The sequence below is a fragment of the Acanthochromis polyacanthus genome, chromosome 14, assembly GCF_021347895.1.
Source record: "Acanthochromis polyacanthus isolate Apoly-LR-REF ecotype Palm Island chromosome 14, KAUST_Apoly_ChrSc, whole genome shotgun sequence".
In the NCBI taxonomy this organism is placed as follows: Eukaryota; Metazoa; Chordata; class Actinopteri; family Pomacentridae; genus Acanthochromis; species Acanthochromis polyacanthus.
The window spans coordinates 2,557,975-2,585,367 of record NC_067126.1 but is presented as its reverse complement, the minus strand read 5'-3'; the positions used below and the strand labels follow the sequence as shown (position 1 = coordinate 2,585,367).

Genomic DNA, 27,393 nt, shown 5'->3' with positions numbered 1-27,393 from the left:
TGCTAGCTGTTTATGCTAGCTGATTATGCTGGCTGATTATGCTAGCTGTTTATTCTAACACTGAAGTGAAAAAGCCAAACCTGCAGCACAAACTAATCGTTCCCATCTCTGTAAGCTGCCTCGTTTTCTACATCCACAGTCCAATTATCTTCAGGAATTTTTCCAATGATGTGATGGTTACCAGATCAAATAGAATGAAGGACTGCAGTGAACCAGAGGAAGCCTCAGTGAGTGCTGGCTGTAGAATTATCTGAACTTTTAAGTCCTTTTGCTAACCGTAGGAGATATTCTAATAATGATGCTGGATTTGTACTTTTGATGAGTCAATAAAATAGAAGCTTAAAATATTTTACTGTACATGCAGTGAGTGTAGAACATTTTCACTTTCTTAAATAAGTGATAAAGAAAAATACACACACACATATACTGCATAGCAGGGCTGTCCACCATGAGGCCCGTGGTCCAAAAGTGGTCCTCCAGAGGGTCCAATCCGGCCCTCAAAGAGTAAAAATTCCAGAGAAGACATTAACTGCAGATTGTAAATTAGTAAAACTATAAATTTAAAATCATTTCTAGACCATGATAAGTTGTTTGGATCAGAAGGTAAAATACTGGATTGTTCTTTTGTCATTTTGTGTCTTGTTTTTGTAATATTTTGTTGATTTTGTTGTTTTTTGTCTGATTTCTGTCCTTTGTCTCATGTTTTTGTCGTTTTGTTTCTCACTTTTGCCGTGTTGTCTCATTTTTTTATTTTTTGTCTCTTTTTTGTTGTTTGTACATTTTTTGTTGCTGTATAAGTTTTTTGTCTCTTTTTTTGTCTTGTTTTGTGTTGTTTGTCTCGTTTTTGTCATTTTGTGTCTCATTTCTTTTATATCTTGTCTTGTTTTTGGTTTTTGTCTTTTCTTGTCTGATTTTTGTCGTTTGTCCCCTTTCTTTGTCATTTTGTGTTTCCTTTTTGTCTTGCTTGAGTTGTTTCTCCACTTTTTTTGTCATGTACTTTCTTTTTTTGTCGTTTTTTGTCTTGTTTTTGTCAGATTTGTTGACTTTATATTCAGACTCGGATGCAGATTCTTTTTTGAGTTGTATTTTTTCTGCTGGAGAAGTCGATCCCCTCCTGATATTTTCCGTCAGATTAACAGGAAGCATCGAAGGAAGAGAAGTGAAACAGCTTTTAGCATGAGGTGGGAGTTTAGTCTTCTTTAGGAGGCGTTCAGGTGTCTCCTGTGAACGAAGCTACCTGAGCAGCACCTGAACGCCTCAGGTGAAACTGAGACTTGACTGGACTCGACCTGCTGCAGACAAAAGACTCAGAAACTGTGAGTGAAGCTGGCAGCGAGTCTTTGTGTGGATCTGGGAGGAGCCCAGAGGACAGATTAATGTCAGCGATCAGCAAACGTGGGAAACCTCTGCAGAAATAAGAAGCAAAACTACAATAAAAACAAGCTGAGAGCAGGAGGGATAAGGAGGAGTCTGTCTTTACATTGTTTTATTTGATTCATCCAGGAGCTTTGGTCTTCCAGTCTCTCTGGTCATTTTCTGTCGTTTTGTCGTGTTTTTTTGCCGTTTAAAGTTTTATTTTCTGTCATCTTGAGTCTGCTTTTAGTTCTTTTCTGTCTTGTTTTGTGTCTCCTTTGTCATTTTGTGTCATTTTGTCGTGTTTTTTTTGTCATTTCGTATCCGGTTTGTGTTGTTTATTGTCTTGCTTCTGTCACTTTGTCTTTTTTTTTCTCATTTTGTGTCATGTGGGTTGTTTTAGGTCTTATTTTTGAATGGATCTCCTTCTACTTCCTCCTCTGCTCTCTGTTTGTCTGTTCTTTATTTATTCATCCAGTAGCTTTGGTTTTACCATTTTTCATTCATTTTAAATAATCATTTTTGGACCAGTGTGCCGATTTTTGATGATTTTTAGTCATTGCCAACAAATCTAGAGACAACTTTAAGAATCTTTTGGCTCGTTTTAAACAGGTTTATGTGATTTTAGACATAAATATTTCCACTTTTACAGCTTCTACAGATGTTTCCTCTCTACCGAGAATCAGAATTTTTAGTTTTTTACAGAATCTGATCGTCACAGCTGACTTATTTTGACTCTTTAAATGAGCCGTAGAGTCTTTGTGTCTGTTTCCAGACGGTTCAGGTTCAGATAAATGTTGTCACTGGGATGTTTCAGGAAGTCAGCGGTTTGTTTCTTCATTCTGCTGACTCACTTAATGTCTGAAACCCTGAAACAACCCTCAGAGAACCTTCAGTCCTCGGCTCTTGAACAGACTTCCTGGGCTTCATTTCTGCCTGGTTTGCTCTCTCACTTCCCATCAGGCTGCTGATCTCTGAGGACAAACGTCTCAGATAAATGTACTAACCGTCTGATGAACCACTGGAGCTTTCTGTTGGTTCAATTCTGCAGAAACCTGTTGAACAAAACGTCTTAAACAGAGAAGTCCAGGTTAAAGTTTCCTTAAAAGTCTTAGTTCTTCCCCTGAAGGTCTCAGAATTTATAATAATATAATAATTTGTAGCAATAAATGCAGAAAATCCACAGTTCCATGTTCCTAAACTGATTTTTATTGTTTTTTTTCATCTGTTTTTGTGGCTTTGTTTGGTTTCTGTCCTTCTTGTTTTCAGTATTTTTAAAAGGAGCTGATCTTCTGCTTTTTTTTGGTTCCTTTCTTCCTTCATTTTGACATGAATCTGATTTTTTTGTTCAGTTAAAGATCTTAAAACTTATAAAACAAAACATCCCCAGAAGTCCAAGTTTCATTAAAAACACAAAAGACTTTTAGTTCTTTACCTTAAACGTGAATCTAAGTGTTTACGTAGCTCTACAGCCTTGGAGGACTTTCTTAGCTGTAAAATGTCCAGTTTATAGCGATAAATGAAGAAATCAACACCTCATGTTCTCACACGGTCCAAACTCAGTCAGTAGAGAAGTTCTAGCTGCAGATCATAAAAGACTCAGAAACCTTCAGACGGTCTATGAGGTCCTACCAGCCACTGGTTACTTCTTTTTGCATTTCCTGGTGGTTTTGGATGTTTTTCGTGGTAATTTGAGGCTTTTTTTTGTAGAAATTGTGCCTCTTCTTGTGATAATCCTGCTTCTGTTGTGGGGATTTTGAATCTTTTGTAGCAATAAATGAATAAAATCAAGTCTGATCAAGCTGGAAACCTGTTTTTTGGTGGCTTCAGTAGCTGACCTGCTGCTTTTTTGGTTACTTGCTTCCTTCATTTTGCCGTAAATCAGATTTTTTTTGTTTTTTTATTAATCATTTTAGTTTTCCTGAGCACCAGTGAGAGGTAGGATGAAGATGAGAGCTTCTTTCTGGAGGATTTGTGGTTCGTTAAAGGTTAAAGACGTCAGATTAACTTCATTCCTTGTGACTGACGTGTTCCTGTGGGTTCTGTTAGATAAAATCAGGAGGATTTCATCATGTTTCTGACACTCTGCTGGTTCATTCTGTGGTTGTGGAGGATCTGCAGTAAAAGCAGGTTTCCTCTAATGACTGTTTGATTCTGTAGCAGATCTCTGTTTACTCTGCAGCTTTTCTTCTACTGTGATGAACTGTTCAGACCTGTTGGCTTCACACTTCTCTAGTCCTGTTAGTGGTCTTTAAAGGGGGGCAGATGAAATCCATCTGAAACCTGCAGAGTTTTACTAACACATGTTCTTGTTCAAAATGTGATTTTTGTGCTTTTATCTGCTAGAAATCTGCTTTTTGTTCAAAAAATCTGCTTTTTTGTGCCTTTTATGTCTTTTTCGTGCAGTAAATCTGCTTTATATAATTTTTTGTTCTTTTTTTGTTCTATAAATCTGCTTTTTCTGCTTTTTGTACTCTTATTCTGCTTTTCTATAATTTTTTGTTCTTTTTTTGTTCTATAAATCTGCTTTTTCTGCTTTTTTGTACTCTGGTTCTGCTTTTCTATAATTTTTTCTGCTTTTATGTGCTATAATCCTTTTTTGTGCGTGTTAAAGGTCTGCAAACTTCGAAGACTCTGCTGAGGTTGTGGAAGAACCCCATATTATCTGTGGGTGTTTGGTCTTTCTGCATCTTCATGGTGCTTTTACATTTTTACATACTTTTTATGGTAATTCTGGGTTTACACAGAAATCTTTCCTCTTCTTGATAGCTCTGTCTCTGTGGAGGTGGTTTTGTGTGAACGTCGTCCTCTCTTGTGTTTTTTTTTCATTTTGTTTTATTTGTGGTGATCTCCAGCAGGATCACAGTTAATTCCTCATTAATGAAGTTTCAGGTTCACTTCTGTGGTTTCTGTCCGTCCAGACGGCTCCAGAACTTCCTGGTTCCTCTGCAGGTTGCTCTTCTTCTTCTTCTTGAAGCTTCACTTCTGTTTCCGTAGCAGAGATGTTTGCTGATGTGTCCATCAGGAGGTTTCAGTGAAACCAAACAGAACAGAAGAAGAGGAAGGAACTGAATTGTCTGTAAACTAAGACGGCCTTCAGACAGTGTGAGCCTCAGGGGGATGAAGACGTTGTTCTGCTGAAGCTGTTCCCAGATCAGGGAGGAGGTCTGTTTTTAGAAGAAGCACCACAAGTTCTAAATGTGGATCCTCAGAGAACCAGAGAGGATCTAAAGCAGTCAGTAGATTCAGAAACATTCAGACGTTTCTATCAGCCGCTGGTTCTGCTCCACAAACGTTTCACTTTTTTACATTTTTCTAGTTTTCATTGTGGATTGCTGTCGTTTTGTGGTGATTTTGCATCTTTTCATGTTTGTTTTGGTCATTTGGGGGGTTTTTTTGTAGAAATTGTGCCTCTTTTTTGATAATTCTACCTGTTTTTGTGGTGATTTTGCCTCTATGCTGGGGATTTTACATGTAATTGAGGTTCTTTTGAGTCTTTTTGTTAAAGTTTTGCATCTTGTTGTACAAACTTTGCATCTTTTTGTGAGGATTGTGTGTCTATGATAATGGTTTTGCATGTAATTGGGTTGCTTGTGAGTCTTTGCAGTGATTTTTGCATGCTTTTATTGAGATTTTCCTTATTTTTGTACAAACTTTGCATCTTTTTGGCGTAATTTTGCCACTCTTTCTGGTGATTTTTGCATGTTTTTGAGGTGATTTTGCATCTTTCTGATTATTTTGTGCAGCCCTTGACCTCTCTGATATGTGTCAGTTTGTCTTATCATCTAGATTATTTCGTGTTCTGTCAGTACACAGCGACCCTGACGGTTTTTAGCTGTAGATATGGTCCAGTCCTTCTGTCTCGCTGTGACAGAAGCAGCGACTGGACTTTGTGATGTGAGCTCTGCAGAATGAACCGGCTGACCTCATTAGGAATGTGTGTTTGTGTTGTGATGTGGAACAGAGGCTGGACCACAAACGCCTCCTGTCTCTCCCAGAGTTCCAGCCGTGGTGCGTTCGGGTGCTGAGAAGGGAAACAGAAGCTGTAACCTTGGACTCTCCGGCTGCTGCCTCGCTGCATGGCTCACATGTTTGTGGTGTTTCCTGGTTCAGAAAGCTCTGGTTTAAAACGGGCAGTTAGTAGGACACCACACCATTCAGAAGTCTGAGTGGAGGTCGAATGAAGTCCTGCAGCTCTGAGGAACCATGTATGAGACGGAATTTACTGGTTTATCTGTTTGACTGCAGAAGAATCTGAGCTGCAACAAATGCGGTCCATAAATAAGTCATTTCCTCTTCAGATGAACCCTGAATATTTCTCTGATCCTGTTTTAACGTCCGGTTGAACCCACAGACTCCTGAAGCAGAAATAAACTGAGGTCTGATCGTTTAGTGTGGCCTTAAAGCAGAGCATGAGGCAGAAAAACACAGAAACATACAGAACACTGGTTCCACTTTATTGTGCTAGTAGGACTTCAGGTAAACATTTGGTGTGTTTCAGTGAAACGTTTGGCTTTTAGTGTTTCTCCTGCCTGTTAGAAACATCTACAGACAGGTCTGATCATTCATTTAATTAGTTTAATTCTGAGCCACATTAAAGCAAAACTACTGAAGGAGGTCAGTCCGTTTTATTAAGAAAGTCACAGGATGGATGGATGGATGATGGATGGATGGATGGGATGGAGATATGTATAGATGGATGGACAGATGGACGGAGGGATAAACTTTATTCTGCCTACACGGTGACAGACATTCTCCTTTGAAAGGCTCCAACAGTAAAATCCAGCACATCAAAGCCTGTGCAGACACCAGCTGACTAGTCCAGACGTCTAAAGATGTTCAGCAGAAACAGCAGCTGATATCAGAGATCATCGTACTGTAAAAGATGTGTTTGATTCAGATAGAGGTGTACTGAGGAAGATTCCTGTCAAGCAGAGACATGGTAGTAAGAGAGCAGCTGTTAAAGAGCCACTGCTGGGCAGGAAGCTGCTGGTTCTTCTGGAGTCCAAAGAACCTCTGGTGTAGGATCCTCCAGGCTTACTGGTGTGCATATAGATGTATTCTGACCATCCCTAACCAACACTCACAAGGAGAAATGTTTATAGTGGGCTCCGAAATGCATGAAGACTCTTTTAAACGGTTTTCTTCACTGATGAATGCTGTGCTGCACTGGATGGAGCTCTGGATGGCTGGAGGATGGACCCATGTCCCACCAAGACAGGAAGGGGTGGAGTCATGTTTAAGGCTGGAGTAATGGGCAGTGAACTGGTACAACAAAGGTGTCAAAATGACCTCTGCAACATATGTGGAGATCTGATCATCTGCTGCCTTGGTACAAAAAGAAGAACCACCGAGTCTTTGGATACGATGAGCATAAAGAGACCGAAAATCACCCGAGAACCTGAGAAACTGTCAGTTTGGATCTCCTTTAAGGTTGTTTTGTGTCTCTTTGTGCTGGTTTTGTGTCTCTTTGTGGTCGTTTTGTGTCTCTTTGTTGCCATTTTCTGTCTCTTTGTGGTTATTTTGCATCTCTTTGTGGTTGTTTTGCATCTCTGGTTATTTTGTGTCCCTTTCTGGTTATTTTGTGTCTCTTTTTGGTTGTTTTGTGTCTCTGGTTATTTTGTGTCTCTTTGTTTGTTTTGTGTCTCTTTTTGGTTGTTTTGTGTCTGGTTATTTTGTTTCTCTTTGTGGTGGTTTTGTGTCTCTTTGTGGTTATTTTGTGTCTCTTTGCGGTGGTTTTGTGTCTCTTTGTGGTTATTTTGTGTCTCTTTGCGGTGGTTTTGTGTCTCTTTGCGGTGGTTTTGTGTCTCTTTGTGGTAGTTTTGTGTCTCTTTGTGGTTGTTTTGTGTCTGGTTATTTTGTTTCTCTTTGTGGTGGTTTTGTGTCTCTTTGCGGTGGTTTTGTGTCTCTTTGCGGTGGTTTTGTGTCTCTTTGTGGTAGTTTTGTGTCTCTTTGTGGTTGTTTTGTGTCTCTTTGTGGTTGTTTTGTCTCTTTGTTGTCGTTTTTTGCGTCTTTGTGTCTGTCTTGTGTCTCTGCTGCAGTTTTAGTTGGATCTCTGTCTTCTTTGCTTCTCTTTTCAGATCCTGTGTGTCTCTTTGTGCTTGTTTATTGTTATTTATTAGCTTATTTATTGAGCTGTTTGTGTCTTTATGATCTGAGTTTGGACTTAAAATAGTGACTTCTTTGGTTCTCCTGAATAATCTCAGCAGCCCTGAAGGTTTTCCATCTTTCATGTCTCTGACAATCAAAGGATCCATTGTTGATGTAAATTATTTATCACAGCAGCTTCCTGGAGAAAACAGGAAGAATCCCAGAAAGTAGCAGCTCAGGGTAGAACCTGTTGAACATTCGATCCAGAATATCCCTCTGCAGCTCTGTTGTTCTTCTCTGGAGGTTTTTTTTCCTCAAAGCTCTGAAATAAAAGCAGCTGCTTCATCAGTTTTCAACAGCTGCTTCCACACGTCTGACACTTTTCTGGTTCTGGGTTTGACCTCCAGTCGTCCTGATAAAGTTTCCTCCTCCATCCAGCAGCTGACAGTCGGTCTGACAGCGATGCTCCAGATGTTCCAGCTGTTGGCCTCCATCAGACTCTATCTGCAGACAAAGAGCTGAAGACAGTTTGACCAGAAGCTGCTTCAACTCTGTCTGCTTTTATTATCCTCAGTTTTTACAAGTTAAACACACAACTCAGCAAAGAAATACAGAAAAACAAAGAAATAAATCTAAACAACAACAAATAATTAAAGCTAGTTGAGGTTAAATCGTCTAGATTCACTAAAGATGATGTTTTGTGGTTTCATTCTCTGATTATTTTGCATCTTTTCATGGTAGTTTTGCATGTTTTTGTGGTAGTTTTGTCTCCTTGTGGGATAATTCTGCCTCTTCTATGGTGATTTTGCCTCTTTTTGTGCCACTTTTGCCTCAGTAGTGATGATTTCTGCATGTAGTTGGGGTCCTTTTGAGTCCTTGTTGTGGATTTGCATTTTTAAGGAGGTTTTGTCTGTTTCTGAGGTGGTTTTTTTTCTTTTTTTTTGGTGATTTTGTGTAACCCTGGACCTCTCTGACCTCTCTGTCAGTTTGTCTTATCGTCGACATTATTTCGTTTTATCACCGTAAATAACGACACTAAAGGCTTTTAGCTGAAAATATGGTTCAGTAATGTAAAACCTAAACAATAAATCTAAACAACAGTAAATAATTGAAGTTAGTTGAGGGTAAAATCGTCTAATTTTACAAAAAATGCTGTTTTGTGCTTTTTTTCTAAAATCTAAAGGAGTATTTGTCATTTTATTTACTATGAATGATCTTTTTAGATACTTTAATCTATTTATTTGTGTTCTTTTATGTTTTATTTAGTTAATTTTGGTCGTTTAATGTCAGTCTGATTTGTTTTGGTTCTGCTGTGCCTTGTTGGGTTGATTTTAGGTGTTTTATGTCTAATTTGGTTTGATTTTAGACTTTTTTTAAATCTCATTTTATACATTTTTTGTCATGTTGTGCCTCACTTTCTTCATTTTGTTTGTTCAGCAGCTTTTTAACTTTGACTAAATGAGAGTCTGGATTGTGATGGAAGAGTTGAGCTGCTATCTTCAGTAATTATGGTCTTCACTAAAGACTCCTGTGGTCTTTATCCAGTCTGTGGTTGAATGCTACAGCTGTGATTGAACGTCTGGAGACCTCTGCTGGATCATCTCGTGTTGTGTTTCATGACTTCCTGCTGCTGTTTCATGATTTCCTGCTGCTGTTTCATGACTTCCTGCTGCTGTTTCATCATTTCCTGTTGCTGTTTCATGACTTCCTGCTGCTGTTTCATGACTTCCTGCTGCTGTTTCATCACTTCCTGTTGCTGTTTCATCACTTCCTGCTGCTGTTTCATCACTTCCTGTTGCTGTTTCATGACTTCCTGCTGCTGTTTCATCACTTCCTGCTGCTGTTTCATGACTTCCTGCTGCTGTTTCATCACTTCCTGCTGCTGTTTCATCACTTCCTGCTGCTGTTTCATGACTTCCTGCTGCTGTTTCATCACTTCCTGCTGCTGTTTCATCACTTCCTGCTGCTGTTTCATCACTTCCTGCTGCTGTTTCATCACTTCCTGTTGCTGTTTCATGACTTCCTGCTGCTGTTTCATGACTTCCTGCTGCTGTTTCATGACTTCCTGCTGCTGTTTCATGACTTCCTGCTGCTGTTTCATCACTTCCTGCTGCTGTTTCATGACTTCCTGTTGCTGTTTCATCACTTCCTGCTGCTGTTTCGTCACTTCCTGTTGCTGTTTCATCACTTCCTGTTGTCTCCATCCTGCAGGTCACGGTGAGTGTCACTGTGGAGAGTGTAAATGTCACGCCGGCTACGTTGGAGACAACTGCAACTGTTCCACGGAGACGTCCACCTGCGTCTCTGATGACGGACGGATGTGCAGCGGCAGAGGAAGCTGCGTCTGCGGCCGCTGTCAGTGCAGCGAACCCGGAGCTTTTGGAGACACCTGCGAGAAATGTCCCACCTGTCCGGACGCCTGTGGAACCAAGAGGCAAGAAATATATTCAGTTATGATTTTACAAATCTATGAATAAATAATAATTAATAGAAATGTCCCACCTGTCCTGACAACTGTGGAACCAAGAGGTAAGAAATAAACTCGCTTACAGTTCTATATGTACTTAAAAATCAATAGAAATTAACTTATTTACAATTCCACAAATCTACTATAACCATAAGGGAAAAAAATAACATTATAAAAGTATTTTTGTGCAAAATATTCAATATAAAAATCATCTTAAAGAGCATTTCCTGTTTCAGTGACAAAAGTATTGCATAAATATTGACCAGACTGTCTGAAATGATTTAAGGAGGATATCCCTCATTGTGATTTCATTGTGTCCCAGATTCTACCTCCTACCCAGGAAGTAATCCTTAGAGCCTGTGAGCGTTTACAGCCCAGGAATTAGTCTGATCCTTAGAGCGTGTGAGCGTTTACAACCCAGGAACTAGTCTGATCCTTAGAGCCTGTGAGCATTTACAGCCCAGGAGCTAGTCTGATCCTTAGAGCGTGTGAGCATTTACAGCCCAGGAGCTAGTCTGATCCTTAGAGCGTGTGAGCATTTACAGCCCAGGAGCTAGTCTGATCCTTAGAGCGTGTGAGCGTTTGCTGCCCCATCTGGACCAGATCCAGGACTAACCTTTGTTCTAAACCTGCACCGTTTAAAGTCGATGGATTAACTGATTATGCACAAAAATACAGACAGGAGCATTCGATAACATTTGAAAGATTCTTGTTGGTTTTTGTTTGAATCCGTAGCAGCCGCTGTGAGGTGGAGGCCATGAGCAGCTCTTTTAGTTTCATCATCAACAGGAGCTCCATCCCACCCTCCCAGTGTTTGAATCCCAGAGTCCAGTCTGACTTTTAATCTGGTTACTGGAAGTAGAGCTTGTGTCCAGTTTCATTTATCAGACGCTTTTATCCAAAGAGACGAACATCTGAGAGCAAGGATCTGGTCAGGAGAAAACCACCTGGAGAAGAGAAATAACGCAAGTTCAGGTGTGAATTTAAGATGCTAAAATGAACAAAACCGTTTATTAAACGATCAGACAAAGTAGAAACAGCTGATGGACGTTCATCGGTACCAGAACTTGATTTTAAACACATCCTGAAGTTAAAATAAAATGTTAGTGACCAGAGGAGCATTGTGGGGGTTTAGCCAATAAAGGGGCACCATGACAAAGACTTCTGTGATGTTTAATGACCTCCAACTGGTATGCATGGATTAAATCAAGCTGGAATCGATTGATAATTCTGCGTTCATTAAACCAGTTGCAAACCTCCCTGAATGCAAACGTTTCATCAAAACTGTTTTAAATGGACACCATCACTGCATCCTGGGCTAAGCTCCGCCCAGGATGCAGTGATTGGTTTAAAATAATCCAGATCCAATAGCAGAATGAGACTGAGGTGCAGACAGACCATGAGTCTGCTTTAACAGTTAAACCCAGTTTTCTGTATGACGGTTAACGGTCAGCTGAAGTGGTGGAAAATGTGAACAAGCTGCAGGGATTGGCTCTGAGGAATGCAGTCAGTAAACCAGAGAAAAGGTCAACAGGAAACCTCCTCATAACTCAGAGAGACTCATCGTGACTTTGATGATAAACTCAGAAGGTTGTTCAGAAAACTTTGTTCCATTCGTGACCTTCAGACCTGAAGCTGCTGCTCTGATGTTTGAACTCCATCAGTGGAGGTTAAAGAAGCTTCTTCACGGAGGCAGAAGAACTTCAGTGTTTCCTTCTTAGCGACACATGGATCCGGTTCTCTACTGATCTTTATGGAAGAGATGATGGACACCAGGCTAGAAGATGTTGAACTCATTTACAGCTTTATACACTTCTGGTGGGACAGACGTTTGGAGGTTTGTGTCTGGTTGTTCTCTCAGCTGTTGGGTTTTTATTTAGTAAGTTTAGATACTGAAGAGACCAGAATAAATTTGATGTCAGGTTTGTCCAGAGGCTCGGGAAAAGGTCAAGGTTTGTTTTAAAGGTTTGTTTTAAAAGATTTTTGGTTGAGGGTGTCCTGAAAGGGTTTTTTTTGCCAATAAACATTAATTTAGTTGAATTTGATCTTATTGTTTTTCTGTTTATTTACTGAGCTGTTTCATAAATGAGGTTTGTCCAGAGAAGGTGGAGTTTAAGGGTTATTCTGATATATTTAGCTTTAGGATGTCGTCATAGGGTCTTTTTTGAAGGAAAATGTTAATTTAGTTTGATCTTACTGATGGTGTTGTTGTCGTTGTTAGTGGTGCTGCTGTTGTTCATGTTGTTGTTGGTGTTGACCTTATTTCTCTCTGGTTTATTCGCTGATCTGCTCTCTTCAGCTGCTCGGTGTGTTTAGGATCAAATAGTCTGAGGACTGTAAACCTGCTGAGGCTGAAGCTTCATGGTCTGTCTTTAGCTCCAGCATAAACAGAATAATTAAAGTTCAAATACAGGTTTAAAAGCTTCAGTAGCTGAAAAATAAAAATAATAATGATCAATGTCTGATTCATTAATTGTAGCTGAACAGTTTTAAAAACTAATCTAATTCCAGTTTTCTCTATCAGATAATATAATTATTACAAAGTCAAGCTTCAGTTTGATATTTATAGTTGAGTAGATTTAAAACGTGATGGAGCTTTAACACGTGATAATATAAAACCTGTGACTGTCACTGATAAACCAGTGGTCAGACCCTCTGCAGGTCATTTTCTTCATTTTGTTGCTGTTTCACTGTGAAATCCATTCGTTGTTCCTCCTCAGTGAGTTACTGGATCATACATGAAGCTGCTTTCTGGTTGACTTCTCACATGAACTAAAAAACTGCAATAAAATCTCACGTTGGATGGTTGTGTAGATCTCAGAGGTTTAAATAAAAGCTGTGTTTGTTTCTTCCTCGTCTCTTTCAGAGAATGCATCGAGTGTCGGCTCTTCAACTCAGGACGACTCGCTGACAATCAGACCTGCCAGAGGCTCTGTAAGGACGAAATCATCACCGTGGAGACGCTCAGTAGGTCAACACTAATGTACACACAATCAATACACAATCGGCAGAAAAACACACAACGCAGTGCTCAGTGGGTCAACATTAACAACACAATCAATACACAATCGGTAGAAAAGCACACAGTCAACACAAACCCAGCAGCTCCCTGGAAGAGGACACTTTTCACATCAGTCGCCTCCATTGAAGCTGCTGCTGTTCTGAAGTTCATCACTAAAGTCCAGAGAATCCAGCTGCTGAGAACATTAACTCCACAGATGTTTGTCATCTGTTATTATATATAGACTCTCATGTCAGTAGAACCTGACAGGTTAAAGGTTGACTGGACAGGGTTCCAGTTTTTAGATATTTAGAAATGACACACGTCCAAGATGAATGTTTTTTCAACATGAGACCAAAATAGTTCAAAATGTTCATAGAGGTCTAGATGTTCATGGAGGTCTAGATGTTCATGGAGGTCTAGATGTTCATGGAGGTCTAGGCGTTCATAGAGGTCTAGGCGTTCGTAGAGGTCTAGGGGTTCGTAGAGGTCTAGATGTTCATAGAGGTCTAGGGGTTCATAGAGGTCTGGCTGTTCATAGAGGTCTAGGTGTTCATAGAGGTCTAGGTGTTCATAGAGGTCTAGGCGTTCATAGAGGTCTAGGCGTTCATAGAGGTCTAGGCGTTCATAGAGGTCTAGCTGTTCATAGAGGTCTTGGTGTTCATAGAGGTCTAGGCGTTCATAGAGGTCTAGGCGTTCATAGAGGTCTAGGCGTTCATAGAGGTCTAGGCGTTCATAGAGGTCTAGCTGTTCATAGAGGTCTTGGTGTTCATAGAGGTCTAGGCGTTCATAGAGGTCTAGGCGTTCATAGAGGTCTAGGCGTTCATAGAGGTCTAGGCTAGGCGTTCATAGAGGTCTAGGCGTTCATAGAGGTCTAGGCGTTCATAGAGGTCTAGGCGTTCATAGAGGTCTGGCTGTTCATAGAGGTCTAGGCGTTCATAGAGGTCTGGCTGTTCATAGAGGTCTTGGTGTTCATAGAGGTCTAGGCGTTCATAGAGGTCTAGGCGTTCATAGAGGTCTAGGCGTTCATAGAGGTCTAGGTGTTCATAGAGGTCTAGATGTTGGTGTTCTTCAGGGTCGAGGTCTCTGATGCTGACATAATAAACATATATTAAATATCTACAGAGTGGAATAATTTCAGATGATGAAATGTTGTTGATGTAATTACAGGATAATAAATTAACAGAAGAGTTTATTAGAGTCTGACGTTGGTTTTTATTCCGGTCAGTTGGTAACAAGTTTAAAGAAGTGACCAGAGAAGAACAAAGTCCTCTGTGTTTAATGAGAGTCATAAATATGAAGTAATGACTGTTGGTCTTATTTTAGCTTCTTTATGTTCACATCTGAGGTTCAAACATCTCAGATTGATGCTAATTTATGCTTCATTTAGCAGCACGTCTCTGTGAACATCAGCATGTTGGTGTTGGAGGACACGAGGTCATTTGTCTCATGTTTTTTGTCATGTTTTGTCTTGTTTTTTTCCCCCTTTTTTAGTAATTTCTCTCGTGTTTTTGTTGTTTTGTTTCCCAAAAATGTTGAAAATGTGGAGATCAGAAGTTTCACTGTGAAAATATAGATTTTTATAGACATCAGGGTTAAAAAACTAATAACAGGAAGAGGAGCCTCAGATCTGATTCTGGTGGAAGACCTGAGGAGGAATTCATGAATGAATCCAGAGACGCTGCAGACTGGAGGTTCTGGTCCAGGTCTGACGTGGTTCTGGATGGTTCTGGTCCAGGTCTCTAACAGCCTCCACATGTTGTTCCAGATGTTTCTCAGATGACATCAGACTCTCCCTGCCTCCAGGGTTTTTATTCACAGCTCAAAAATTCGAACAACGAAGATTCAGAGTTTTTATCTGAGAGACGTTCAGATTTGATCTCTGAGCTCGTGGATGTGAAGACAAACCTGGGAGAGACATCAGTCATAATAAAACAACAACAACAATTATAACCTGAAAGACACATGTGTGCATTAAGAACTGAAGTCAATCAATTCTAAGTTATTCTTAGATATTTCTGCTGTTGAATTACATGTAATAATCATTTTTTGACAATTATTTTATAATTTTTGTTAAATTATTGATGATATCTTGTAAAATCAGAGAAAAATGTTTAAAACAATTGTAAATATCATCAAAAAAACTGTATTTTTATTGATGGTATTTTGTTGTTTTGTTTTTTAAATAAAATTTGACCAGAACATGATCTTAAATGTGGCTGTATTTAAATTATTGAAAATAATTTGCTGTTAGTGTAAAGAAAAACAAATCTGCAGAAAGGATTAAAAATATTCTTAAACTGTTAACAGATTTTCAGTTTTTGTTTATTTTTGTAAAACCCCTAAAATCAACATTATTTTACATGTTGACTGTAAAAATAATAAAATAAAATGATATAAAGAATATAAACAAAGCTGTAAAAATATTCACATCAAAAATCTGTATTTTTATTTATAATAATAATAACAACAATAAATTAATATGAATTAATTCTTTTCTAATGTGTGACGGCTGAATAATGGATTAAAATCAGCTGAAATGATCATTATTCCAGATATTTTCTGTTATTTTTAGCTTCATCTCTTTATGTTTTCTAGAATTCTTGCTGCCAGATTTTCCACATTTTTTTTTATCAGTGCAGAAAGTTTAAATTCAGGTTAATAAATAAATGAATTAAAGTCAGATTTAGTGATTGATTCCAGAGGAACTCTTTGTTCTTCTTCACTCAGATGATCTAAAGTCTGGTTCTGGTCGATTTAACGTCCTCTTTCTGCTTTATTTAATGAACTTCTTCAATCTTAACCGGGTTTTTTCTCTGGTTTTCTGTCCAGAAACTGAGGATCCAAACGCTGTTCTGTGTCTCTATAAGACCGAAGACGACTGTGTGATGAAGTTCACGTATTCTGAACACGCCAGCGGCCTGTCGGTGCTGACGGCGCTCCAAGAACCCGGTGGGAAGCTCACATGTTTAACACACGTTTAACACACGTTTAACACACGTTTAACATGTTTAACACACGTTTAACACGTTTAACACACGTTTAACACACGTTTAACACGTTTAACACACGTTTAACATGTTTAACACACGTTTAACACGTTTAACACACGCTTAACACACGTTTAACACACGTTTAACACACGTTTAACATGTTTAACACACGTTTAACACGTTTAACACACGTTTAACACACGTTTAACACGTTTAACACACGTTTAACATGTTTAACACACGTTTAACACGTTTAACACACGCTTAACACACGTTTAACACACGTTTAACACACGTTTAACACACGTTTAACACACGTTTAACATGTTTAACACACGTTTAACACACGTTTAACATGTTTAACACGTTTAACACACGTTTAACACGTTTAACACACGTTTAACACGTTTAACACACGTTTGACACATGTTTGACACACGTTTAACACACGTTTAACACGTTTAACACACGTTTGACACACGTTTGACACACGTTTAACACACGTTTAACACACGCTTAACTCACGTTTAACACACGTTTAACACACGTTTAACACATTTAACACACGTTTAACACGTTTAACACACGTTTAACACACGCTTAACACACGTTTAACACATTTAACACACGTTTAACATGTTTAACACACGTTTAACATGTTTGACACACGTTTGACACACGTTTAACACACGTTTAACACACGCTTAACTCACGTTTAACACATGTTTAACACACGTTTAACACACGTTTAACACGTTTGACACACGTTTAACACGTTTAACACACGCTTAACACATGTTTAACTCATGTTTAACACGTGTTTAGCATGTTTAACTCATGTTTAACACACATTTAACACATTTAACACGCGTTTAACATGTTTAACACACGTTTAACAAGTTTAACACACGCTTAACACACGCTTAACACACGTTTAACACACGCTTAACATGTTTAACACATGTTTAACACACATTTAACACGTTTAACACACGCTTAACACACCTTTAACACATGCTTAACACACGCTTAACACATGTTTAACTCATGTTTAACACGTGTTTAGCATGTTTAACTCACGTTTAACATGTTTAACACGTTTAACACACGTTTAACATGTTTAACACACGTTTAACACGTTTAACACACGTTTGACACGTTTAACACACGTTTGACACACGTTTAACACACGTTTGACACACGTTTAACACACGTTTGACACACGTTTGACACACGTTTAACACACGTTTAACACACGCTTAACTCACGTTTAACACACGTTTAACACACGTTTAACACACGTTTAACACGTTTAACACAGGTTTAACACGTTTAACACACGTTTAACACACATTTAACACACGTTTAACACGTTTAACACACGTTTAACATGTTTAACACACGTTTAACACGTTTAACATGTTTAACACGTTTAACACACGTTTAACATGTTTAACACACGTTTAACACACGTTTAACATGTTTAACACGTTTAACACACGTTTAACATGTTTAACACACGTTTAACATGTTTGACACACGTTTAACACACGTTTAACACACGCTTAACTCACGTTTAACACACGTTTAACACACGTTTAACACGTTTAACACACGTTTAACATGTTTAACACGTTTAACATGTTTGACACACGTTTGACACACGTTTGACACACGTTTAACACACGTTTAACACACGTTTAACACATGTTTAACACACGTTTAACACACGTTTAACATGTTTAACACACGTTTAACACACGTTTAACATGTTTAACACACGTTTAACACACGTTTAACATGTTTAACACACATTTGACACACGTTTGACACACGTTTGACACACGTTTAACACGTTTAACATACGCTTAACATGTTTAACACATGTTTAACACACATTTAACACGTTTAACACACGCTTAACACACCTTTAACACACGTTTAACACATGCTTAACACACGCTTAACACATGTTTAACTCATGTTTAACACGTGTTTAGCATGTTTAACTCACGTTTAACATGTTTAACACGTTTAACACACGTTTAACATGTTTAACACACGTTTAACACACGTTTGACACACGTTTGACACACGTTTGACACACGCTTAACTCACGTTTAACACACGTTTAACACACGTTTATCACGTTTAACACACGTTTAACACGTTTAACACACGTTTAACACGTTTAACACACGCTTAACACACGTTTAACACACGCTTAACACACGCTTAACACACGCTTAACACACGTTTAACACACGTTTAACACACGTTTAACATGTTTAACACACGTTTAACACGTTTAACATGTTTAACACGTTTAACACACGTTTAACATGTTTAACACACGTTTAACACACGTTTAACATGTTTAACACGTTTAACACACGTTTAACATGTTTAACACACGTTTAACATGTTTGACACACGTTTGACACACGTTTAACACACGTTTAACACACGTTTAACACACGTTTAACACGTTTAACACACGTTTAACATGTTTAACACGTTTAACATGTTTGACACACGTTTGACACACGTTTAACACACGTTTAACACACGTTTAACACGTTTAACACACGTTTAACACGTTTAACACACGTTTAACATGTTTAACACACGTTTAACATGTTTGACACACGTTTGACACACGTTTAACACACGTTTAACACACGCTTAACTCACGCTTAACTCACGTTTAACACACGTTTAACACGTTTAACACACGTTTAACATGTTTAACACGTTTAACATGTTTGACACACGTTTGACACACGTTTGACACACGTTTAACACACGTTTAACACACGTTTAACACACGTTTAACACACGTTTAACACACGTTTAACACACGTTTAACATGTTTAACACACGTTTAACACACGTTTAACATGTTTAACACACGTTTAACACACGTTTAACATGTTTAACACACATTTGACACACGTTTGACACACGTTTGACACACGTTTAACACGTTTAACATACGCTTAACATGTTTAACACATGTTTAACACACATTTAACACGTTTAACACACGCTTAACACACCTTTAACACACGTTTAACACATGCTTAACACACGCTTAACACATGTTTAACTCATGTTTAACACGTGTTTAGCATGTTTAACTCACGTTTAACATGTTTAACACGTTTAACACACGTTTAACATGTTTAACACACGTTTAACACACGTTTGACACACGTTTGACACACGTTTGACACACGCTTAACTCACGTTTAACACACGTTTAACACACGTTTATCACGTTTAACACACGTTTAACACACGTTTAACACGTTTAACACACGTTTAACACGTTTAACACACGTTTAACACACGTTTAACACACGCTTAACACACGCTTAACACACGCTTAACACACGTTTAACATGTTTAACACACGTTTAACACGTTTAACATGTTTAACACGTTTAACACACGTTTAACATGTTTAACACACGTTTAACACACGTTTAACATGTTTAACACGTTTAACACACGTTTAACATGTTTAACACACGTTTAACATGTTTGACACACGTTTGACACACGTTTAACACACGTTTAACACACGCTTAACTCACGTTTAACACACGTTTAACACACGTTTAACACGTTTAACACACGTTTAACATGTTTAACACGTTTAACATGTTTGACACACGTTTAACATGTTTGACACACGTTTGACACACGTTTAACACACGTTTAACACACGCTTAACTCACGTTTAACTCACGTTTAACACACGTTTAACACGTTTAACACACGTTTAACATGTTTAACACGTTTAACATGTTTGACACACGTTTGACACACGTTTAACACACGTTTAACACACGTTTAACACACGTTTAACACATGTTTAACACACGTTTAACACACGTTTAACATGTTTAACACGTTTAACACACGTTTAACATGTTTAACACACGTTTAACATGTTTAACACACATTTGACACACGTTTGACACATGTTTAACACGTTTAACACGCTTAACACATGTTTAACACGTTTAACACATGTTTAACGCGTTTAACACGCTTAACACATGTTTAACACGTTTAACACATGTTTAACACACGTTTAACACACGTTTAACATGTTTAACACGTTTAACACACGTTTAACATGTTTAACACACGTTTAACATGTTTAACACACATTTGACACACGTTTGACACACGTTTAACACGTTTAACACACGCTTAACACATGTTTAACTCATGTTTAACACGTGTTTAGCATGTTTAACTCATGTTTAACACACATTTAACACATTTAACACGCGTTTAACATGTTTAACACGCGTTTAACAAGTTTAACACACACTTAACACACGCTTAACACACGTTTAACACACGCTTAACATGTTTAACACATGTTTAACACACATTTAACACGTTTAACACACGCTTAACACACCTTTAACACACGTTTAACACGTTTAACACATGCTTAACACACGCTTAACACATGTTTAACTCATGTTTAACACGTGTTTAGCATGTTTAACTCACGTTTAACACACATTTAACACGTTTAACACACGCTTAACACATGTTTAACACATTTAACACACGTTTAACACGTTTAACTCATGCTTAACATGTTTAACACGTTTAACACGCTTAACATGTTTAACACGCTTAACACATGTTTAATACGTTTAACACGCTTAACACATGTTTAACACGTTTAACACATGTTTAACGCGTTTAACACGCTTAACACATGTTTAACACACGTTTAACACGCGTTTAACATGTTTAACACGCGTTTAACAAGTTTAACACACGTTTAACACACGCTTAACACATGTTTAACACATTTAACACACGTTTAACACACGTTTAACACGTTTAACTCATGCTTAACACATGTTTAACACGTTTAACACGTGTTTAACATGCTTAACACATGTTTAACACGTTTAACACACGTTTAGCATGTTTAACACACATTTAACACATGTTTAACTCATGTTTAACACGTTTAACTCATTTTTAACACGTGTAGGAAGCTCACTCTTTCCATTATTCCCTCATTTGTAATGTATTTTTTCATGTTGTTTGGGAGTTATTTTTACATTTTAGTTTTCAAACAGATGCTGCTAAAGTGATTCTGCAGTGATTTTAAGCAGATATGTGACGCTGGCTGTCTCAGTGTTTTTGACTGTCATACATGTATAACATGATGTTTGTGGTGTGTCAGAGTGCAGCCGTGGTCCAGACGCCCTCATGGTCCTGCTGGCCGTGGTCGGCAGCATCCTGCTGGTCGGAGTCGTTCTTCTGGCCGTCTGGAAGCTGGCCATCACCATCCACGACCGCAGAGAGTTCGCTCGCTTCCAGAGCGCCCGGTCCAGAGCTCGATACGAGATGGTGAGGAGGAATGTCAGGAGTAATCAGATTACTGCTGCTGTCTGTAGACCTCTGAGAACAGGAAGGAGAGAACTTCTGTCCCTCAGAGATGATCTGAACAGAAATCCTCCTCCTTCTTCTCCATGAACTCAGCCAGCTGAAGGAGTCTTTAACCTACAAAGAACGTGATGTTAGAAATGTAGAGTTTTAGTTTACAAAGATCCTGATAAGGAAATCAGAACAGCAGACGTAGATTTACCTTAAGACGTCATTTTTTAGTTTTCAATATTACTGCCAGGAAAAGGTAGATACGTCATTTCTTTTGTGTTCATTATTTTAAGTCTCTTTATGGTTTTATTTGTTCCATTCTGCTCATTTTCTGTCTCTTCATGGTTGTTTTTGTCCTTATTTTGGTCCTTTTCTGTCTGATTTCAGTCATTTTTCTTCTCTTTACTTCTATTTTGTGTTTTTGTGCTCATTTTTCTGGTCTTTTTCGATCTCTTTATGGTTGTTTTTTTCCTTAATTTGGTCCTTTTCTGTCTGATTTCAGTCATTTTTCTTCTCTTTGTTGTTGTTTGTTTCCTTGTGGTCATTTTTCTGGTCTTTTTCTGTCTCTTTATGGTTGTTTTTTCCTTAATTTGGTCCTTTTCTGTCTGATTTCAGTCATTTTTCCTGTCTTTACTTCTATTTTGTGTCTTTGTGCTCATTTTTCTGCTCTTTTTCTGTCTCTTTATGGTTGTTTTCTTCTCTTTGTTGCCGTTTTGTTTCCTTGTAGTCATTTTTCTGCTCATTTTTTCGTTTTCTGTCTCTTCATGGTTGTTTTGTTCCATTTTACATCCTGTTTGTTTTCATTCCTTTCATCATATTGTTTATTTTGATAATTACACTCTACTTCCTGTCCTTCAGTTTGAACTAAATGCAGAAACACCAGCAGCTTCTATGACATCCGTTAGTTTTAGTTAATGCAGTAAACGTTCCATAAGTTGTTCCCTTCAGTCTGTTTTACGTTCCATATTGTTAATTTAGTGACTTTGTGGTTGTTTTTGTCCTTATTTTGGTCTTTTTCTGTCTGATTTCAGTCATTTTCTTCTCTTTGCTGCTATTTTGTGTCTTTGTGGTCATTTTTCTGGTCTTTTCTGTCTCTTTATGATTGTTTTTGTCCCTGTTTTGGTCCTTTTCTGTCTGATTTTAATCATTTTTCTTGTCTTTGCTGCTATTTTGTCTGTTTGTGGTCATTTTTCTGCTCCTGTGTGTCTTCATGGTTGTTTTTGTGCTTATTTATGTGATGTGAGTTTGACTCCAACCAAACGTCCCACCCAGCGGTCTACTGGACCAGTCCAACCGGTTTACCTTCATTAAAACTGGGTTGCTGGTTCCTCCTGCTCTTTAATAGAATAAATGCTGCTGCTGACGTCTTTCTAGAAGCACCACAGATGGTCTGACCAATGAAGACATTAGAGGGTTTATTGTTTTTAACGCCACATTTATGATGCATAAATCTGCAAATAAAAGGTTCTGGTGAGGTGGAAGTTTATTTGTGGTTAACAGCGTCCAGACAGTGAGTCCTACAGAGATATAAAAACAGCATTTTAAGAGTTAAATAGAGAGTAAAAACAAAAGTAAAAACGTACAGTTTAAGGTGTTCAGAAGCTTCATGTTTGCTTTGATGAAGTCAGAAACTTTCTCAGTTTGTTCCACATATTTGGTGCTTTAAAACTAAAAACTGCATGTTAGAGTTTAAGTTAGTGGACAGGAAGTCGACCTGAGAGGTGTTGATAGATTAAAACAAGATCAAATAAACTTTATTGATCGATAACTGGGTAAATCCACGTTTCAGCAGATAAGAGTAGAATAAGATGTAAAGACAGAATGAAGTCCAATCAGCTGCAGCTTCTGACTGATTCTTGGAAAGACTCTGATTGCATTTCACTGCTAGCAGACTGAGGCTAAAATAGGAGCTAAAGCAGGAAAGCTTATGAGAAACACGTTAGCTTAGCATGAATTAGCCCAAGTCCAGGGACTGCAGCTCAGTTGTATATTTTTAATAGTTTTTGGACAATTACAGAGGAATGAGACTGAAAAAAGTAAAAGCAGCAGATTTTCATCATCTTTCCTGAAACAGCGTCATAGCATGATGCTGCCTCCACCATGCTTCACATCATGATGCTGCCTCCACCATGCTTCATCATGATGCTGCCTCCACCATGCTTCATATCATGATGCTGCCTCCACCATGCTTCACATCATGATGCTGCCTCCACCATGCTTCACATCATGATGCTGCCTCCACCATGCTTCACATCATGATGCTGCCTCCACCATGCTTCATCATGATGCTGCCTCCACCATGCTTCACATCATGATGCTGCCTCCACCATGCTTCACATCATGATGCTGCCTCCACCATGCTTCACATCATGATGCTGCCTCCACCATGCTTCAGATCATGATGCTGCCTCCACCATGCTTCACATCATGATGCTGCCTCCACCGTGCTTCATCATGATGCTGCCTCCACCATGCTTCATATCATGATGCTGCCTCCACCATGCTTCACATCATGATGCTGCCTCCACCATGCTTCACATCATGATGCTGCCTCCACCATGCTTCATCATGATGCTGCCTCCACCATGCTTCACATCATGATGCTGCCTCCACCATGCTTCAACATCATGATGCTGCCTCCACCATGCTTCACATCATGATGCTGCCTCCACCATGCTTCAGATCATGATGCTGCCTCCACCATGCTTCACATCATGATGCTGCCTCCACCGTGCTTCATCATGATGCTGCCTCCACCATGCTTCACATCATGATGCTGCCTCCACCATGCTTCATCATGATGCTGCCTCCACCATGCTTCACATCATGATGCTGCCTCCACCATGCTTCACATCATGATGCTGCCTCCACCATGCTTCACATCATGATGCTGCCTCCACCATGCTTCACATCATGATGCTGCCTCCACCGTGCTTCATCATGATGCTGCCTCCACCATGCTTCACATCATGATGCTGCCTCCACCATGCTTCACATCATGATGCTGCCTCCACCATGCTTCACATCATGATGCTGCCTCCACCATGCTTCATCATGATGCTGCCTCCACCATGCTTCAGATCATGATGCTGCCTCCACCATGCTTCAGATCATGATGCTGCCTCCACCATGCTTCATCATGATGCTGCCTCCACCATGCTTCAGATCATGATGCTGCCTCCACCATGCTTCATCATGATGCTGCCTCCACTATGCTTCATCATGATGCTGCCTCCACCATGCTTCACATCATGATGCTGCCTCCACCATGCTTCTGATCATGATGCTGCCTCCACCATGCTTCATCATGATGCTGCCTCCACCATGCTTCAGATCATGATGCTGCCTCCACCATGCTTCATCATGATGCTGCCTCCACCGTGCTTCATCATGATGCTGCCTCCACCGTGCTTCATCATGATGCTGCCATCACCGTGCTTCACATCACGATGCTGCCTCCACCATGCTTCAGATCATGATGCTGCCTCCACCATGCTTCAGATCATGATGCTGCCTCCACCATGCTTCATCATGATGCTGCCTCCACCATGCTTCATCATGATGCTGCCTCCACCATGCTTCAGATCATGATGCTGCCATCACCGTGCTTCATCATGATGCTGCCTCCACCATGCTTCATCATGATGCTGCCTCCACCATGCTTCACATCATGATGCTGCCTTCCACCATGCTTCACTGTTGTTTTGTTTCTCAGGCTCCTTTAAACCCCAAACGTGTGTTTTTAATGTCAAAATGTTTCATTTAGCTGCTGTACCTTGAAGATAAATGTGAAAATATCCCTACAGAGGACTTAGCATGATGCTTCCACCACCGTGCTTCACTGTACAGATCAGAAACAAACCAGATCAGCTCAGTATTTTTCTGTTTTTTTTGTCTGCCAGGCGTCCAACCCTCTGTACAAGCAGCCCGTCACCACACACTTCGTAGAGACCGACTTCAACATGTTCGGGAAGTCGTACAACGGAGGCGTCCACTGATCCGGCGGCTCGGCAGGACCGGTCCGACCCACAGAACCGGAGAGGGATCCCTGGACAGGAAGCTGAATAAACTGAGTCCGACGGGGAATCTGAGGCCTTTTTCACCTTCAGAGAGGAGATGGAAGCCACCACAGGGACGTGATGAGGTTCTTTATGTTGGTGGAGCAGCATGTCAAAGAGAACCAGCCGTGATGAAACTCCAGCATCCCAGCAAGCACTCCGCCTTTGTACAGCAGCAATTTGTATATTTTTATAAACACTGAAGATGCATTTTTAGCCTAAACCCTGCAGCCAACAGGACTCTGAGCTGCAGCACATAACTCACCTTTATTAAAGCACACCTTGTCATGTTCTGGTACTACTAACATTTACTTACCTTCATTTTGCACACACCATTATTCAGATTTTTCTGTATGTTTTTGGTGTGAGCGTGTCGATGTGTTCTCCAGCTGCACAACGTCTTAAATCTGACCACCAGCACCAGAACAAAATCTTTGCTGTTGTCAGCATAGAGAGCAAACCCAACATTTTTCTGGGTTTAAACCCTTTTTTTTTGTCACTCAGCTTTGTAGTTTTGGTATCTGATGACATTTTAGGGTCAGATTCACCAGAATTACTGCTATATTCTCCATAAACCAGCACAAAATGAAGCTCGGTGTCCAATAAGAACCTGGGAAATGAGTTGTAAGAAGTCTTGAGACTACAAACACAAAGAGTATGATGTTAAACATGTTGTGAATCTAAGGCTCATTCTAGAGTCTTGAACCAAATTTTTTTCGAGTTTTGAGTTTAAAAAAGACCCTGATCAAGACGTGTTACAAACAGACGTATTTTCTTGAAGACATTTGAACAAAGTGGCATGAATGAATTCTTTGACTTTAGTTAAAGCTGCCAAAACCTTCATATGTTTTTGCCATTTTGTCTTTTGTCACTTTTTTTGTTCCATTTTGGTCGTTTTGTGCCTCAAAGTCCAGATTGTTGAGTTTAAAAAGACCCTAACAAAGATATATGTCTAGATAGATGTAACATCATGTTCAATAACAGAGAAGTGTGGGTTTGGAGGATGTTCAGCAGATTCATCCACATCTGGAATATTTCATGTTTGACTGGCAGTGTTTTCCTGGTTTCTTTTTTTCTTTAATTTCAAGATGAAAATTAATTTCTGGGGTTAGAAAACTGACACTTGCACAGATGAATTAGATGTTAGAGAAAGTGTTGACTGGTGGAGAAAATAAGGTTTTGTTTTTCCAGGTTTCACAGCCTTTAGGGGAGACTTCCTGAGACGATCCATCTTTGTTATTTGGCAGAAATCTGTGGAGTTTTCTCTTATTTCTGGCGTTAGATAAACAGAAGCGGCTGTTAAGTTTGATTCATTGAAACCTCTGAGGTGTCCTCCTCTGTGAAAATAATCGAGTCTTACGCTGCTTTCGGCTCAGATTTGTTGCTGATGAACCTGAACTAATGAGTTTACTGCTTTCATTTGGTGAATATTTTGGGTTTTTCTTTCATCATTGTTTGGACAAAATGAGAAATATGAGTTTTGAATTAGGGAACTGTGACCATGGCAGGACTGATTAATGATGTTTTTGGTGATGACTCGACAGTTTGTGGAACTGATTTCAAATAAACTTCAGTAGCTTCAGCCTTCACCAGAGCTCCACTAACTGACTCTCATTCCTGTGTTTTAATCGTTTTGGACATTAACGGAGCAGTGGGAGTGAACAACATGTACATGCAGCAGTTTTCATCATCTTTCCTGAAGCAGCCTCTTAGCATGATGCTGCCTCCACCGTGCTTCACCACACGTCTTTCTCAGACTCGTTTAAACTCCATCATGTGTCTTGGATGCCAAAGTGTGTTTAATGATCTGTGCTACCATGAGGCTCTGATGGTGGTTCTTCATGTTCTGAAGCTCTTTAACTGTTGGCTTCCTGGTCTCCTCCCTGATCAACAACCTTTAGAGCTTTTCGGTTTGTCAGAAAGTTGGTAAATTTATCGAATTGTGCACAAAAGCTTTTTGTTTCATCTTCAACTTCAGACAAATTCTGACCCCCTGAGGGAATCCGT

The 27,393-nt window shown here is 39.3% G+C and overlaps 1 protein-coding gene and 1 long non-coding RNA gene across 2 annotated transcripts in view; both read left to right on the top strand.

The window, feature by feature from the left end:
• The window catches only part of itgb5 (integrin, beta 5), a 67,297-nt gene extending 40,322 nt beyond the window's left edge, over positions 1–26,975 (top strand). Inside the window, exons 12-16 of the mRNA XM_051958721.1 lie at positions 9,655–9,877; positions 12,777–12,877; positions 15,744–15,863; positions 21,135–21,301; positions 25,231–26,975. Coding sequence (XP_051814681.1) covers positions 9,655–9,877; positions 12,777–12,877; positions 15,744–15,863; positions 21,135–21,301; positions 25,231–25,326 — 707 coding nt within the window. The 3' untranslated portion in view covers positions 25,327–26,975. The remainder of the gene's footprint in view (positions 1–9,654; positions 9,878–12,776; positions 12,878–15,743; positions 15,864–21,134; positions 21,302–25,230) is intronic.
• Positions 12,890–15,011, top strand: LOC127537055 (uncharacterized). Its single transcript, XR_007946450.1, has 3 exons — positions 12,890–13,292; positions 13,455–13,742; positions 13,892–15,011. It is a non-coding gene; the product is annotated as an uncharacterized LOC127537055 (long non-coding RNA).
• Positions 26,976–27,393: the final 418 nt, after the last annotated feature.